Genomic DNA, 12,824 nt, shown 5'->3' with positions numbered 1-12,824 from the left:
TGGGATGCAACAAAGGAATTTATCAGAGGAAGACTGATAGGAATAAAGGCACACATTAAAAGAAAAAGAAGAGAGACTTGTGGATGATATACTGACACAGTACTTACACCAGTTAGAGCAGAGTCAACAGAACAACCCTACTAATAGTAAGAGGACGGATATAATAAAAATCAGAGATGAGATACAGGAGAGGGGAAACAAGAAATCTATGGAAAAAATTAATGCCACTAAAGTTGGTTCTTTGAAAGAATTAACAGAATTGATAGACCTCTGGAAAACCTAAGCAAAGAAAGAAAAGAACAAATGATATTTGCAAGAACGAGGGATGAAACAGGAGACATTACAACGGACCCTAATGAAATCAAAAGCATAATTACACAGTCCTATGAAGGTCTATATTCTAACAAATTCAACAATTTGGAAGACATGAACAAATTTTTGGAAACACAATCCCTCCCTGGACTACCCCAGATGGATGTCAAGAGCCTCAACAAACCCATAGCAATGGAGAAATAGACAAGGCAATCAAGGTATTACCAACAAAAAAAATACCCCGGGCCAGACGGCTTCCCAGGAGAATTCTACCAAGCATTCAGGGAAGAACTGACACTAATCCTATACAAACTCTCCCAGAACATAGAAAAAGACGGAAAACTCACAAAACTCTGTCTATGAAGCTCGCATAACTCTGATAACTAAAGCGGGAAAAGATACCACAAGAATCAAGAGTTATAGACCAATATCCCTAATGCACATTGATGCAAAAATCTTTAAAAACACTGGCCAATAGAATACAAAAGCATATTAAAGAAATAATTCACCTTGATCAAGTGGGATTCATACCAGGGATGCAGGGATGGTTCAACATATGAAAGACCATCAGCATTATTTGCCACATTGGCAGGAAAAATGATAAGAACCACATGATAACATTAATAGATGTGGAAAAAGCATTTTAGAGCATCCAACAACCATTCCTGTTTGAGACACTCAAGAAGATAGGAATAGAAGGAAAATTCCTCACTATTATGCAAGCCATGTATGAAAAACCAATAGCTAACCAGGCAGTTAATGGAGAAAATATGAAAACAATTTCACTGAATATGGGTACCAGACAAGGAAGCCCCTTGTCCTAGCTAACAACACAAGACAAAGGAAAGATATTAAACTTATTCAGCTGGGGAAGAAGAAGCGAAATTATCATTATTTGCAGATAATATAATTCTATATGTCGAAGATCCCTTAAACTCCACAACTTCAGTGTTGGACGCAATAGAGGAATATGGCAGAGGGCAGGATACAATACAAACAAACAGAAGTCTATTGGACTGCTCTATACATCAGACACGATCACAGAAGGGATCATTAAAAAGGTAGTACCCTTTACAATACCCAAGCACAAATTGAAATACCTAGGGATATACCTGACTAAAAATCCGAAAGATTTGTATGAGAAAAATTATAAAACTACCTCAAAAAATCAAGAGTGACCTCAACAAATGGAAGAATATCCCATGCTCATGAATTGGCAGACGGAATATAGTGAAGATGTCAGTTCTGCCCAAGGCACTATATATGTTCAATGCTATCCCGATAAGAATACCATCATCCTTCTTCAAAGAATTGGAAAAACAGATTACCAACTTCATATGGAGGGGGAAGAACCCCAGAATTAGCAGAGAACTCCTCAAGAAGGACAAAGTGGGACGGCTTTCACTACCTGATTTCAGCACATATTATATGGCCACAGTAGTCAAAACATGAGGGAATTTGGACAAAACTGAGAACGTTGGCACAGGGAATACATCGGCTATCAGAAATAGGGAAGGTACTGACACAGAGGAGTTACAAATAGACAAGTGTGATATACTGAAGGTAAGGCACCTGTGCACATCAAAAGAATTCACCAAGAGGGTAATAAGTGAGTCAACCAACTGGGAAAACATCTTTAACAATGATACATCAGACAAAGGCCTTATTACTAAAATCTACAATACTTTACAAGCTTACAATAAGAGAAAAACTAATTGCCCACTGAGGAGTTGGGCAAAGGACCTGAACTGAAGTTTCACAGAGTCTGAAATCCGAATGGCTACTAAACATATGAGAAAATGTTCCTGATCATTAGCCATTAGAGGAATGCAAATCAAAACAACTATGACCTATCACCTCACACCCTCAAAGATAGCCCAATTCAAAAAATCATAAAGCAACATGTGTTGGAGGGGCTGTGCTGAGATAGGAACTCTCATCATCTGCTGATAGAATGGTAGGTATGTACAGTCACTGTGGAAATCGATTTGGCGATTTCTCACACAGATGGAAATTGAGCTACCAGACGACCCAGCAATCCCCCAAATGGCTATAAACCCAGAAGAGGCAAGAAAAAAACCACGCCAGACATCTGTGCTCCAATGTTCATTGCAGCACAATCGCAAGGAGTTGGAAACAACACAAATTTCCATCAACAGATGGATTTCCATCAACAGAATGGATTTAAAAACTGTGCTACATACATACAATGGAGTACTATGCATCGCTAAAAATCAATGCTGGACGTATGAAGCATATCACCACATGGGAAAAACTGGAGGAAAGTATGTTAAGTGAAGTTAGACAAGCACAAAAGGACAGGTATAACATGAGTCCACTGAGGTAAGTCTATATACATAAACTTACAGAATTACAGAAAGATAAATGAAATAGGGGCACAAGGAAAAAGAGACTGTATACAAATACTGCAGTGTGAGGTCCAGGTAGTATAGCTGGGGCCAGCCCAAATCTAGGGGTACATATGGTAGCCAACTAAAAAGGGGGTGGAGGGAGGAAAGGGGGAAGATAAAAAAAGATGTGTGATGGGGTAATAGGTCACTGACTCACCCAAGGGGAGGGTATTGCTTGTGTCTCCACAGGGAAAGAGGGACCAGATATAAAGCCATTGCCAGACGAATTCAGTGTGTAGGCAAGGACTGGGGAGCCAGTGGAGGGGTCAGGGGGCATGGCCCCTATACCAGCTAAGTGGACAACTGCCCCTCCCCGCAGAAGAATTTACTTGAAAGGACTGCACTGAAGCTGCAGCTAGGGGAGAGGGGCATGTGTGACCAGAGCAAATGGGAGTAAATGAAGGGGGATGAAGAGAGAGTGGATTACACCCTAGCACATCAGGCCTGGAGGACAATATTCCTGCTCTGAATCACCAATGGACAGAGTGGACAATATGGCTGATCCCCCTATGAGACACGCCATTCCTTGTTGGCCCAGGACCCTAAGGCGGGGCAACACTGGAGACTCAGTGTCGGGACTGGCCCAGCCTGACCTGTGACACCGAGGCAAATGACTAAAAGCGAGTGACAGAGCAACCGTGGGAGCAGAGCAGGGAGCCCCTAAGGGAGTACAATGGAAAGACTTTGAGGCCAGAGCATGGTACCCCTTCGGATCTGACTGAAGGACACTCCTTGAGATCAAAAATCAGACCTTGATCTATTTACGGGTTTTTCTTTCTTTTTAAAATTGTTTTCTTTTAATTAATTTATTCTTAATTTTTCATCGCTGTGCTCTCCCTCATTGCCTATCTTGCTATGGTTTGATTTTTGGTGCATATTATTATCTCTACAGATCTATCTAGATAAGATAGACTGGATGAATAGTCTGGAAGAGAAAATAACAACAGGACCAATGGTTCCGGGAGGATATGGGAGAGTGGGAGGTTGGGATAAGGTGGTGGTGCTGACCAACCCAGGGACAGGAGAGCAACAAGTGATCCAAAGTCAGTGGCAAGTAGTGTGTGAGAGGCCTGGTAGGGATTCAGCTAGGACAAGGGACCCGAGAGAAATTACTGAAACCCAAATAAAGGCTGAGCATGATAGTGGGACAAGAGGAGAGTAAAAGGAAATAGAGGAAAGAACTATGTGACAAAGGGTATTTATAGAGGTGTAAAGACTGTAATGTACATATGGAAATATAATTATATAAGAGTGTAGGGAAACAGATCTATGTGCATGTAATTATAGGTTTAGTATTAAGACAGCAGATGGACATTGGGCCTCCACTCAAGCACTTCCTCAATGAAAGAACACCTTGTTCTATTAAACTGGCATTCCAGGATGCACACCTTCCCGACACAATTGCCGAAGAAAAGTGTGTGCCTAAGCAAATATGATGAAGAAAGCTGATGGTGCCCGGCTATCAAAAGATATAGCATCTGGGGTCTTAAAAGATGGAAGAAAAATAAGCGGCCATCTAAGTGAGAAGCATCAAAACCCACATGGAAGAAGCACACCAGCCTGTCTGACCACGAGGTGTAGAAGGGACCAGTTATCAGACATCAAAGAACTAAAAATCATATCAGTGGCTGCCCACCCTCCTGATACGATCACTGAAGACAAACATGTGCATAATCAAATGTGGTGAAGAAAGATGATGTTGCTCAGCTATCAAAATACATAGTGTCTCGGGTCTTTAAGGCTTGAAGATAAACAAGTGGCCATCTAGTTCTGAAGCAACAAGGCCCACATGCAAGGATCACACCAGCCTGTGTGACCACGAGCTGTCGAAAGGACCTGGTGTCAAGCATCAAAGAACTAAAAATCATATCAGTGTAAATGTGGTTGAGTGCGGAGTGGAGACTCAAAGCCCATCCTTAGCCAACCCAGATGCCCCTTACTGAAGGGTTGTGGGAAGGAGATGACCCCGTCATGGTGCAGGGTAACAACGATGAAACATATAACTTTCCTCCTTGCCATCTTTATCATGATCCCAATGCTACCTTACAAGTCTGACTAGACCAGAGGATGTACATTGGTACAAATAGCAACTGGAAACAGGGAATCTGGGACAGATGACCCCTCCAGAACCATTGGTGAGAGTGGCAATGCCTGAATGGTGGCGGGAATGTGGTGTGGAAAGGGGGATACCAATTAAATGAATGTACATATAGCCTCCACCCTGGGGAATGAACAGTAGAGAAGAGGGTGGGGAGAAATGTCAAACAGTGTAACATATGACAAAATAACAATAATTTATGAATGATGAAGGGTTCATGAGGGAGGGGAGAGTGGAGAGGGAGGGGGAAAAATGAGGAGCTGATATTAAGGGCTCAAGTAGAAGGCAAATGTTTTGAGATTTATCATGGCAGCAAATGTATATATGTGCTTGACACAATGGATGTATGTATGGATTGTGATAAGAATTGTATGAGTCCCCAATAAAATGATTTAAAAAATAATAATTTATAAATTATCAAGGGTTCATGAGGGAGGGAGGAAATGAAAAGCTGAAATCAAGAGCTCAAGTAGAAAGCAAATGTTCTGAGAATGATGATGGCAACAAATGTACAAGTGTGCTTGATATATGGATGTATGTATAGATTGTGATAAGAGTTGTATGAGCCCCTAATAAAATTATTAATTTTAAAAAGTAATTATGGTTGGTTTTAGACGAATAATATACAAGTCTAGTGTGAATAATTCTGTGTACCTTTGTTGTGTATCTGTAAGAATTTTCGGTATTTTATTCGAAGAGAAATGACTACCTGACATTTGATAAAAAATCAGGTGAGGCCAATACTGTAAGTCTACTTCAACTCTAAATACAAATTTCTTTCTATCTTGGAAAAAAATAAGAATTAAGAAACAACTGTAAGGTGACACCAACATGCATAGAAAACTTTATACATGCCCCCAGCTGCGGATCTCCTCCATATTGAGGGTATAATTTCAATGTTTAAAGACTATGATTTCAGAGAGAGGAACTCCACCCAAAATGCAAACTGAAAAGCAGAACTATTTATTATTAATATGGGCACTTAAACAGGCTAACTTTAGTATCTGAGCACATTCACAGAGAACTAAGGGATTACAAGGTTAGTGCTTAAGGCTACATAAAAAAGCCATCAAACATTAAATAATTCAACTAGTGTTCCTATCATAACAGGGAAACTAGTCTACATGAAGAATGTACATCAGGATTTCAGTGAGACTTAGCAACAATTTCTGTTATATCGATAAAACAACCTTGTTTACCTAGAACTTAGAGGGTTTGAAGTATTTGATGATGGAGATGAAAACGACAACATTTAGTATAAATTATACCTCGACATAAAGGAAACCAAATTCCAATGGTTGTCATGGACAAAGGTTTCTTATGTTAATGTATGTTAATAGTGGTGGAATAATTTGGAAAAGTTTAACAATAATGTGCAAAACACAAAGTCATGAAAATGGGTGACTCAGTGGAACCTAACAATGGTAAAACACAACATCTTTATATGGAATCAGACCAATATGCCTTTTTTATATTGCATCACAAGGTCAAGTGACCCAAGGGTTTAATCAAGCAGTAGTGCAACTATTGTACACATGGCCAATGCTCTTTGCAAAAATAATATTAATAAGTCCAAATAATCTGGGAAATTTATACAAGGCTTGTGGGAATATAAAAGGATGCAGCAGCATTAGAAAATAATTTGGCTGTTTCTCAAATGGATAAATACAGGGTTGACTGTAGACGTAGTGACTTCATGCCTAGATGAATTTAGTGCTTGAAGTTAAGAAAATATATGTCCACACAGAATATTATGTAAAATTACATAATAAAACATTAAAAATTCTTAAATGCCAATCAACAGATGTTTGGATGAATTAGGTGTGGTACAGCCTGTGACAGTATATTATTCCACTTGAAAGAGAAATGAAGTGCTGATGTATAGATATAGATATAGATATAGATATAGATGTAGATGTAGATGTAGATGTAGATGTAGATATATAGATATAGATATAGATACAGATACAGATACAGATACAGATACAGATACAGATACAGATATAGATATAGATTAGATGTAGATGTAGATTTAGATAGAGATAGAGATAGAGATAGAGATAGAGATAGAGATAGAGATAGAGATAGAGATGTAGATGTAGATAGAGATAGAGATAGAGATAGAGATAGAGATAGAGATAGAGATAGAGATAGAGATAGATATAGATATTGATATAGATATCAGTGTTGTTTGTTCTGGTGCACACAGGGTAGTTCACTCTCCTTCACTAACTCTGTGTCTATCTAACACCTATGACATAGATAGGCCTTGTAACCATTGTGCTAAGTTAAAGTAGCCAAACCCCAAATTCCACATATTATAACATGAAATAAACACAGAGAAGAAGATTGGACAAATCTATACAGCGAGTGGGGTAGTGGTGACTGGGTCTGTGTCCAGAGGAGACAGGGGAGTGGCTGCAGGAATGGGATTCCTTTCCAGGTGATAAAATGTCCCTGGAGCAGGGTCGTAGTTAACGGTATTACAACGCTGAGCATGATATTAATGTTGTTTAACTGGAATCTCTATTTTTGGTGATGCTAATTTACACTATGTGAATTTTCCCACAAAAATAATAAATGACAACATGAATAATTGATAAGACTTTCAAACCAGTTATGAAAGCAACCGGTTTGTTGGGTAGATTTTAGCGAAATACAAAGAAGTCGGATAAAACAAACTTTCTTGGTGTAATTTCCATTGTGTCCTTTCATCGCGACCCTACAAAATAGGGGCAAACTATCCTTGTGAGCATCCAAGACTAACTCTTTATAGGAATAGAAAGTCTCATCGTTCTCTCACAGAGCAACTGGGATGTTCAACTGTTGACCTTTCATTTAGAAGCCGAACAAAAAAACACCAGGAAAAGGACTACGGCAGGGTGACAGAAAGATGCAGTGGCACGTTATGAAAATACCAGCATGCTCACGAGTCCTAGTGTTTGAATAAGAGTCAATGAATAAACGAACATCAAAGCATTAGTCAAAGGGAAACTCCGGATAGACAGACATCAGTACGGCGGCAGGAAGGGTGATGAAAGTGAGAGGCAGGTCAATTTGATGCTGTGTTGATGATGATGCTTTATTTCTTAAACTCGTAATGAATTCATATTTTGTTATTATATTGCTATTCTTGTTTTGTAAATCATTTTATTGGGGGCTCATACAACTCTTATCACAATCCACAAATCCATCCATTGTGTCAAGTACTTTGGTTCTTTTGAGTCCCTTCACATTTTCAAAACATTTACTTTCTACTTAGCCTTTGGTATCAGTTCCACCATTTTTCCCCTCCCTCCCTGCCCCCACCCTCATCCCATGAACCCTTGACAAATTATAAATTATACAAATAAAGACAGGTTTTGCACGTCAAATTTTGTATATAATGCTCTAAGGTGCAAAACAGAGGAGAGGCCTTTCATATGCTAGGGTGTATATAAGTTTCCTCAGTCTTCCCATAAAATTATCAACTTTCTCAGACTTGAGAACATCAGGATCTCAAAATGAACTTATTAAAAATGATGGTCCCTTGGATGCTCGCCTGGTGGCATGGTAAGGTAAGCACGGACTGCTAACTGCAAGCATTTTCTGTGGTTCCACCCCACCATACTTTCAGTGGGGGTAAGATGAGGTAATCTGCTCCCATGAAGATTGACAGGTTTCAAAATCCTATGTAAGGTCATTGGAGCAGCCGTGGTGGTATAGACGTTCCTCATTGAGCTGTGACCCACGTGGTTGACCTTTCCAGACTAGAAGCAGTTCTTCAGGAGAAAGACAGCTTTTTATTCCCATAAACAATGACAGATTTGGAAACTCACAGGGAGGATGTTATGAGACAGCATTGATTAAATGACAGGAAAATTAGGGTTTTCTTTTTGTTTATGTAAAGTCATTAAGTTTTGGAATAAATCCCACAGCAGTAGGATATGTATATTCTAAGAGACCCTAATGCATGTGTTCTTGGGGAAAGCTAAAGATATAGAAATAAATAAACTTAGTACTTGAAGATATAGAGGATAGCGGTCCTCTAGAGAGATGCTCAATTTAATTCCTCTATGAAACCTCAAATATTTCCTCCTTGAAAATAAGACTTTATACAAAATTATTTAGCAGGTGAAAGTTCCAAAAGAAAATCCATTTCTCTTGCAACAACTCATAGACATCCTGTTTTATATCATGATTACAAACCCCAGATTATAATATCACAAAGCCCAAGCCATCCCCATTCACTAAACACCTCTGCAAAGAAGCTTTATTCAATAAATGTAATAGCTACTCTTTATCATGTTAATGATATTCAAAGGTTCCAAATAATAGGAGGTGGAAACAGTACAATAAGATCAAACACTTATCCTACAGGACACATGCCTTCTGATGTCTATATTGAACACTTTACTAAAAATAAGCTTGAGAAAGCCTGGACATTTTCTTTCTGTGCCTATTACATTCTCTCTATGGTATTATATCTACATGTGCAATGATTGTCTAGAGAATCATGAGGAAAATTAGTCCTAGGTTGAAGCCACCATTTTCAAGACTTCTGTTCTACTTTGATAAAGGCTCTAAAAATCCTTTTTACAAAATCTCTTTTATTCTACTTTTTGAGGGAAGTCTCTTAAGTTTTAATCCCAAAGGTATCATCACTGAGGTTGCTGAAATAGCCTACTATTACTAAGAATAATCATGCACACATAATTATGTTATATGAGGAAATAAAATGGAGTGAGAATGAGGTTGACAGTGAAAAGGTGTTATCACAGGCAGTTCTGAGTAATCAATGCATTATCAGAGATGATACAGTCATTACAAAGAAGACTTCCTAACAAAGAATTTTCTCAAGCTCACCTTTATGTCTTTGTTCCTCAGACTATAGATGAAAGGATTCATCATTTGGGGCACTACAGTGTACATCACTGAGGCTACTGCTGTTTTTCTGGAAGACTGTGCAAATAAAGAACTTACATACACACCAACACTTGTTCCATAGAATAACGAAACAACTGAGAGGTGAGACCCACAGGTGGAAAAAGCTTTATACTTCCCACTAGATGATGGTATCCTCAAAACAGAGGAGACAATTCGGGTGTAAGAGAATATGATCCCAGACAGAGGAACACCCACCAAAATAGAAGCAACAATGCATATGAGGATGTTATTAATTAGGGTGCTGGAGCAGGCAATCTTGAGGAGCAGAGAAAGGTCACAGAAAAACTGAGGGATTTCCAGGTCTGTGCAGAAAGACAAATGCAAAGTCATCAGACTGTGCAGCAGGGCAACCAATAGACTAGTTAGCAAGGAAAGCAGCATGAGCAGGCCACAGAAGCAGGGATTCATGATAACTCTGTACCTCAGTGGGGAGCAAATGGCCACATAGCGGTCATAGGCCATTGCTGCTAGAAGAAAATTTTCAAAAGCATAAAAAGCCAGGACAAAGAAAATCTGGCTGAGGCACCCTGTGAAAGTGATGGCCTGGTTCTGTGTGAGGATGTTCATCAACATCTTTGGGATGGTAGTTGTGCTTACACAGATGTCAGTAAAGGAGAGATGGGAGAGAAAGAAGTACATGGGTGTGTGCAGGTGGGAGTCAGAGATGACAATGAACACAATGAGCAGGTTTCCAAGGACAGTGATCAGGTACACCATCAGGAACAGGTTAAAAATGATGGACTGAAGTTCTGGATCATCTGTGAGTCCCAGGAGGATGAACTCTGTAATGACTGTGTGGTTTCTGGGTGCTGGACTGTTGATGCCTCTGATGGAAATATCAAGGAAAAGGACAATTAGATGTGTGTTCTGGAAACATCAACAGCAGCAGAACCACTGGACACAGACTCGCTCTTGTGCAAAGAAATAGAATAAAAAAGAGGATGTCAAAAGCCTACTTCTGGGTTTGAGTTTTGAATCTTGACAAATATGAAAAAACACATTTTTCATAAATGAACTAGAATGTATAGTTTATTATTCCCAATTTCTATGTTTATGTGTACATTTAAATATTTTTTAAAATCTATTAAAGGTAATATGATAAACCAAGGTTTCATGCTGATAAGTAAACTTGGGACACTATGACATTCCCTGTAGATCAGAGACACACATTCGTGATGATACAAAGATACTCTAAGAATGACGAGGATAAGCTGTACATGACAAGCCTTCTGCTTCCCCCACAACCATGTTGTTGTTAGGGGCCATCAGATCAGCTTCAACTCATAATGACCCCTGCACCACAGAAAGAAACACTTACAGTCCTGGGGCATCTTACTAATTGTTCTACCCTTGAGCTTGTTGTTTCAGCCACTATTTCAATCTATCTTTTAGACCATAAAGTTCTAGTAAATGTCATGAAATTTTGTTCACGGAAAAACTGGGAGATTTCCAAGTCTGTGGAGAAAGACAGATTCATTATGGTTTGAAAAGGTTTGGTGTTTTCTCAACTGTGAAATCATCTTGATTTTAGGGGCAGAGCAAGAGACCAAGCAAATTGGTGACTTCTCTGACAGCCATGTAAAGATACACAGACACTTAACAAGAACATTGTAAGCTAAACATTTTCCCATGAGAGTCCTAGCTTAATTTTTACCTGCACTTATTTTACTCACATGCATGTGTTCTTGGACTTTCCTGTAATCAACCCCCCCCACCCCCCTGCCCTTGCAAAACGACAACTAATGGACATTAGGTTACCTGGCTGACATCCTCAAGCATTAATGGCTGCCATGTACTCTGGATGTAGAACAGAGTAGGTCTTTCCTCAGGAAAGACAGAAAGTCTGTGTGAATCACTAAGTTCCTGGGCACAAAAGATCATCTCTGGCAGTATGGTCACGTATTATCCCTCTTTACAGGGAAAGAATTCTTTCAGAGTAACGTCATACACACGCTTTTTGCAGGTTTTATATCCCTAGAGGATCAATATCCAAAGGTCCTCATTAAACCAACACATGCATTATCTCTTTTATCCTGGGAGTATATATTGTTAATTCTCCAACATTGTGAAGTCAATTAAACTTATTTGATACACTTTCCCTATTTCTAAACTTTTCTACATCATGTATGTTATAAACATGGATCCATGATTATTTTCCTGGTGGAAGTCAATCTGTTCTTTTCAGATAACCATAGAATTCTCTCTTGATCAAAGGTCTCAGAAAATTCAAACTAAATGTTAAGTATGGAAGTACAGTTCAAATGTTTGAGTATTCAGAAAATAGGTTTGTAAATATCCATTTCTCTTTCTCATTGCCACTGAGTTGATGCTGACTCATAGTAACCCTAAAGGTCAGTGTGTTAATTCCCCTGTGAGTTTCTGGGGCTGCAACTAGAAATTGAATAACCATATGATCCAACAATACCACTATTAGGCATATACCCTAAAGAAATAAGAGACATAATATCAGTGGAGATGTCTACTTCCATGTTCATAGCAGCACAGTTCACAATAGCAGGATATGGGAATCAACCCAAATAAGCAACAGTGGAAGGATGGATAAGTAAATGATGGTACCTAAACAGAATGAAATACTAAGCATCCCTATAAAACAGAGATGAAACCATGAAACACCACATGACATTATGCTGATTAAAGTAAGTCGATCACAAAGGAGTAATATTTGATGGGTTCAAATATGTATACTGTAAGAAGAAACACCAATTAAACAAACCTCAAGGCCCTTGTGCGCGCTTCACAAGAGCCCATGTGACAGAGGAGACCCGACATGGACAGGGGCCACTTCATTAAGAGGGGAGAATTGGTGGATGACCATCCAATTGAGGCCGTACAACATAGAAAGAAGCCTGGAGCACGTAATTGGTCCCCCATAGGAATGGACGCAGAAGCTTTTCAGAACTTCAAGTCAACACCAGGCGAGGGAATCATCTACATCATGGAGAAGATGCTGATATTTGTTGGAGAGTTTGATGGGCAATTGGGGAAGATTAACTTCACAGTGGGAAAGGATGCTGAACAATAAGTGTAGGGAATCTAGCGGGGTATAGGTCATATTT

The 12,824-nt window shown here is 39.2% G+C and overlaps 1 protein-coding gene across 1 annotated transcript; it reads right to left on the bottom strand.

Annotated features, from left to right (window-relative positions):
* Nucleotides 1–9,624: 9,624 nt before the first annotated feature.
* On the bottom strand, nucleotides 9,625–12,537 carry LOC142428600 (olfactory receptor 7G2-like). The gene is made up of 2 exons (XM_075533764.1): nucleotides 12,482–12,537; nucleotides 9,625–10,573 (listed from the first exon to the last, which is right to left on the bottom strand). The coding sequence occupies exons 1-2, from the start codon at nucleotides 12,535–12,537 to the stop codon at nucleotides 9,625–9,627; spliced, it is 1,005 nt and encodes a 334-aa protein (XP_075389879.1).
* Nucleotides 12,538–12,824: the final 287 nt, after the last annotated feature.

This window comes from Tenrec ecaudatus, chromosome 1, assembly GCF_050624435.1.
Source record: "Tenrec ecaudatus isolate mTenEca1 chromosome 1, mTenEca1.hap1, whole genome shotgun sequence".
In the NCBI taxonomy this organism is placed as follows: domain Eukaryota; kingdom Metazoa; phylum Chordata; class Mammalia; order Afrosoricida; family Tenrecidae; genus Tenrec; species Tenrec ecaudatus.
This window is presented reverse-complemented; position numbering and strand designations above follow the sequence as displayed.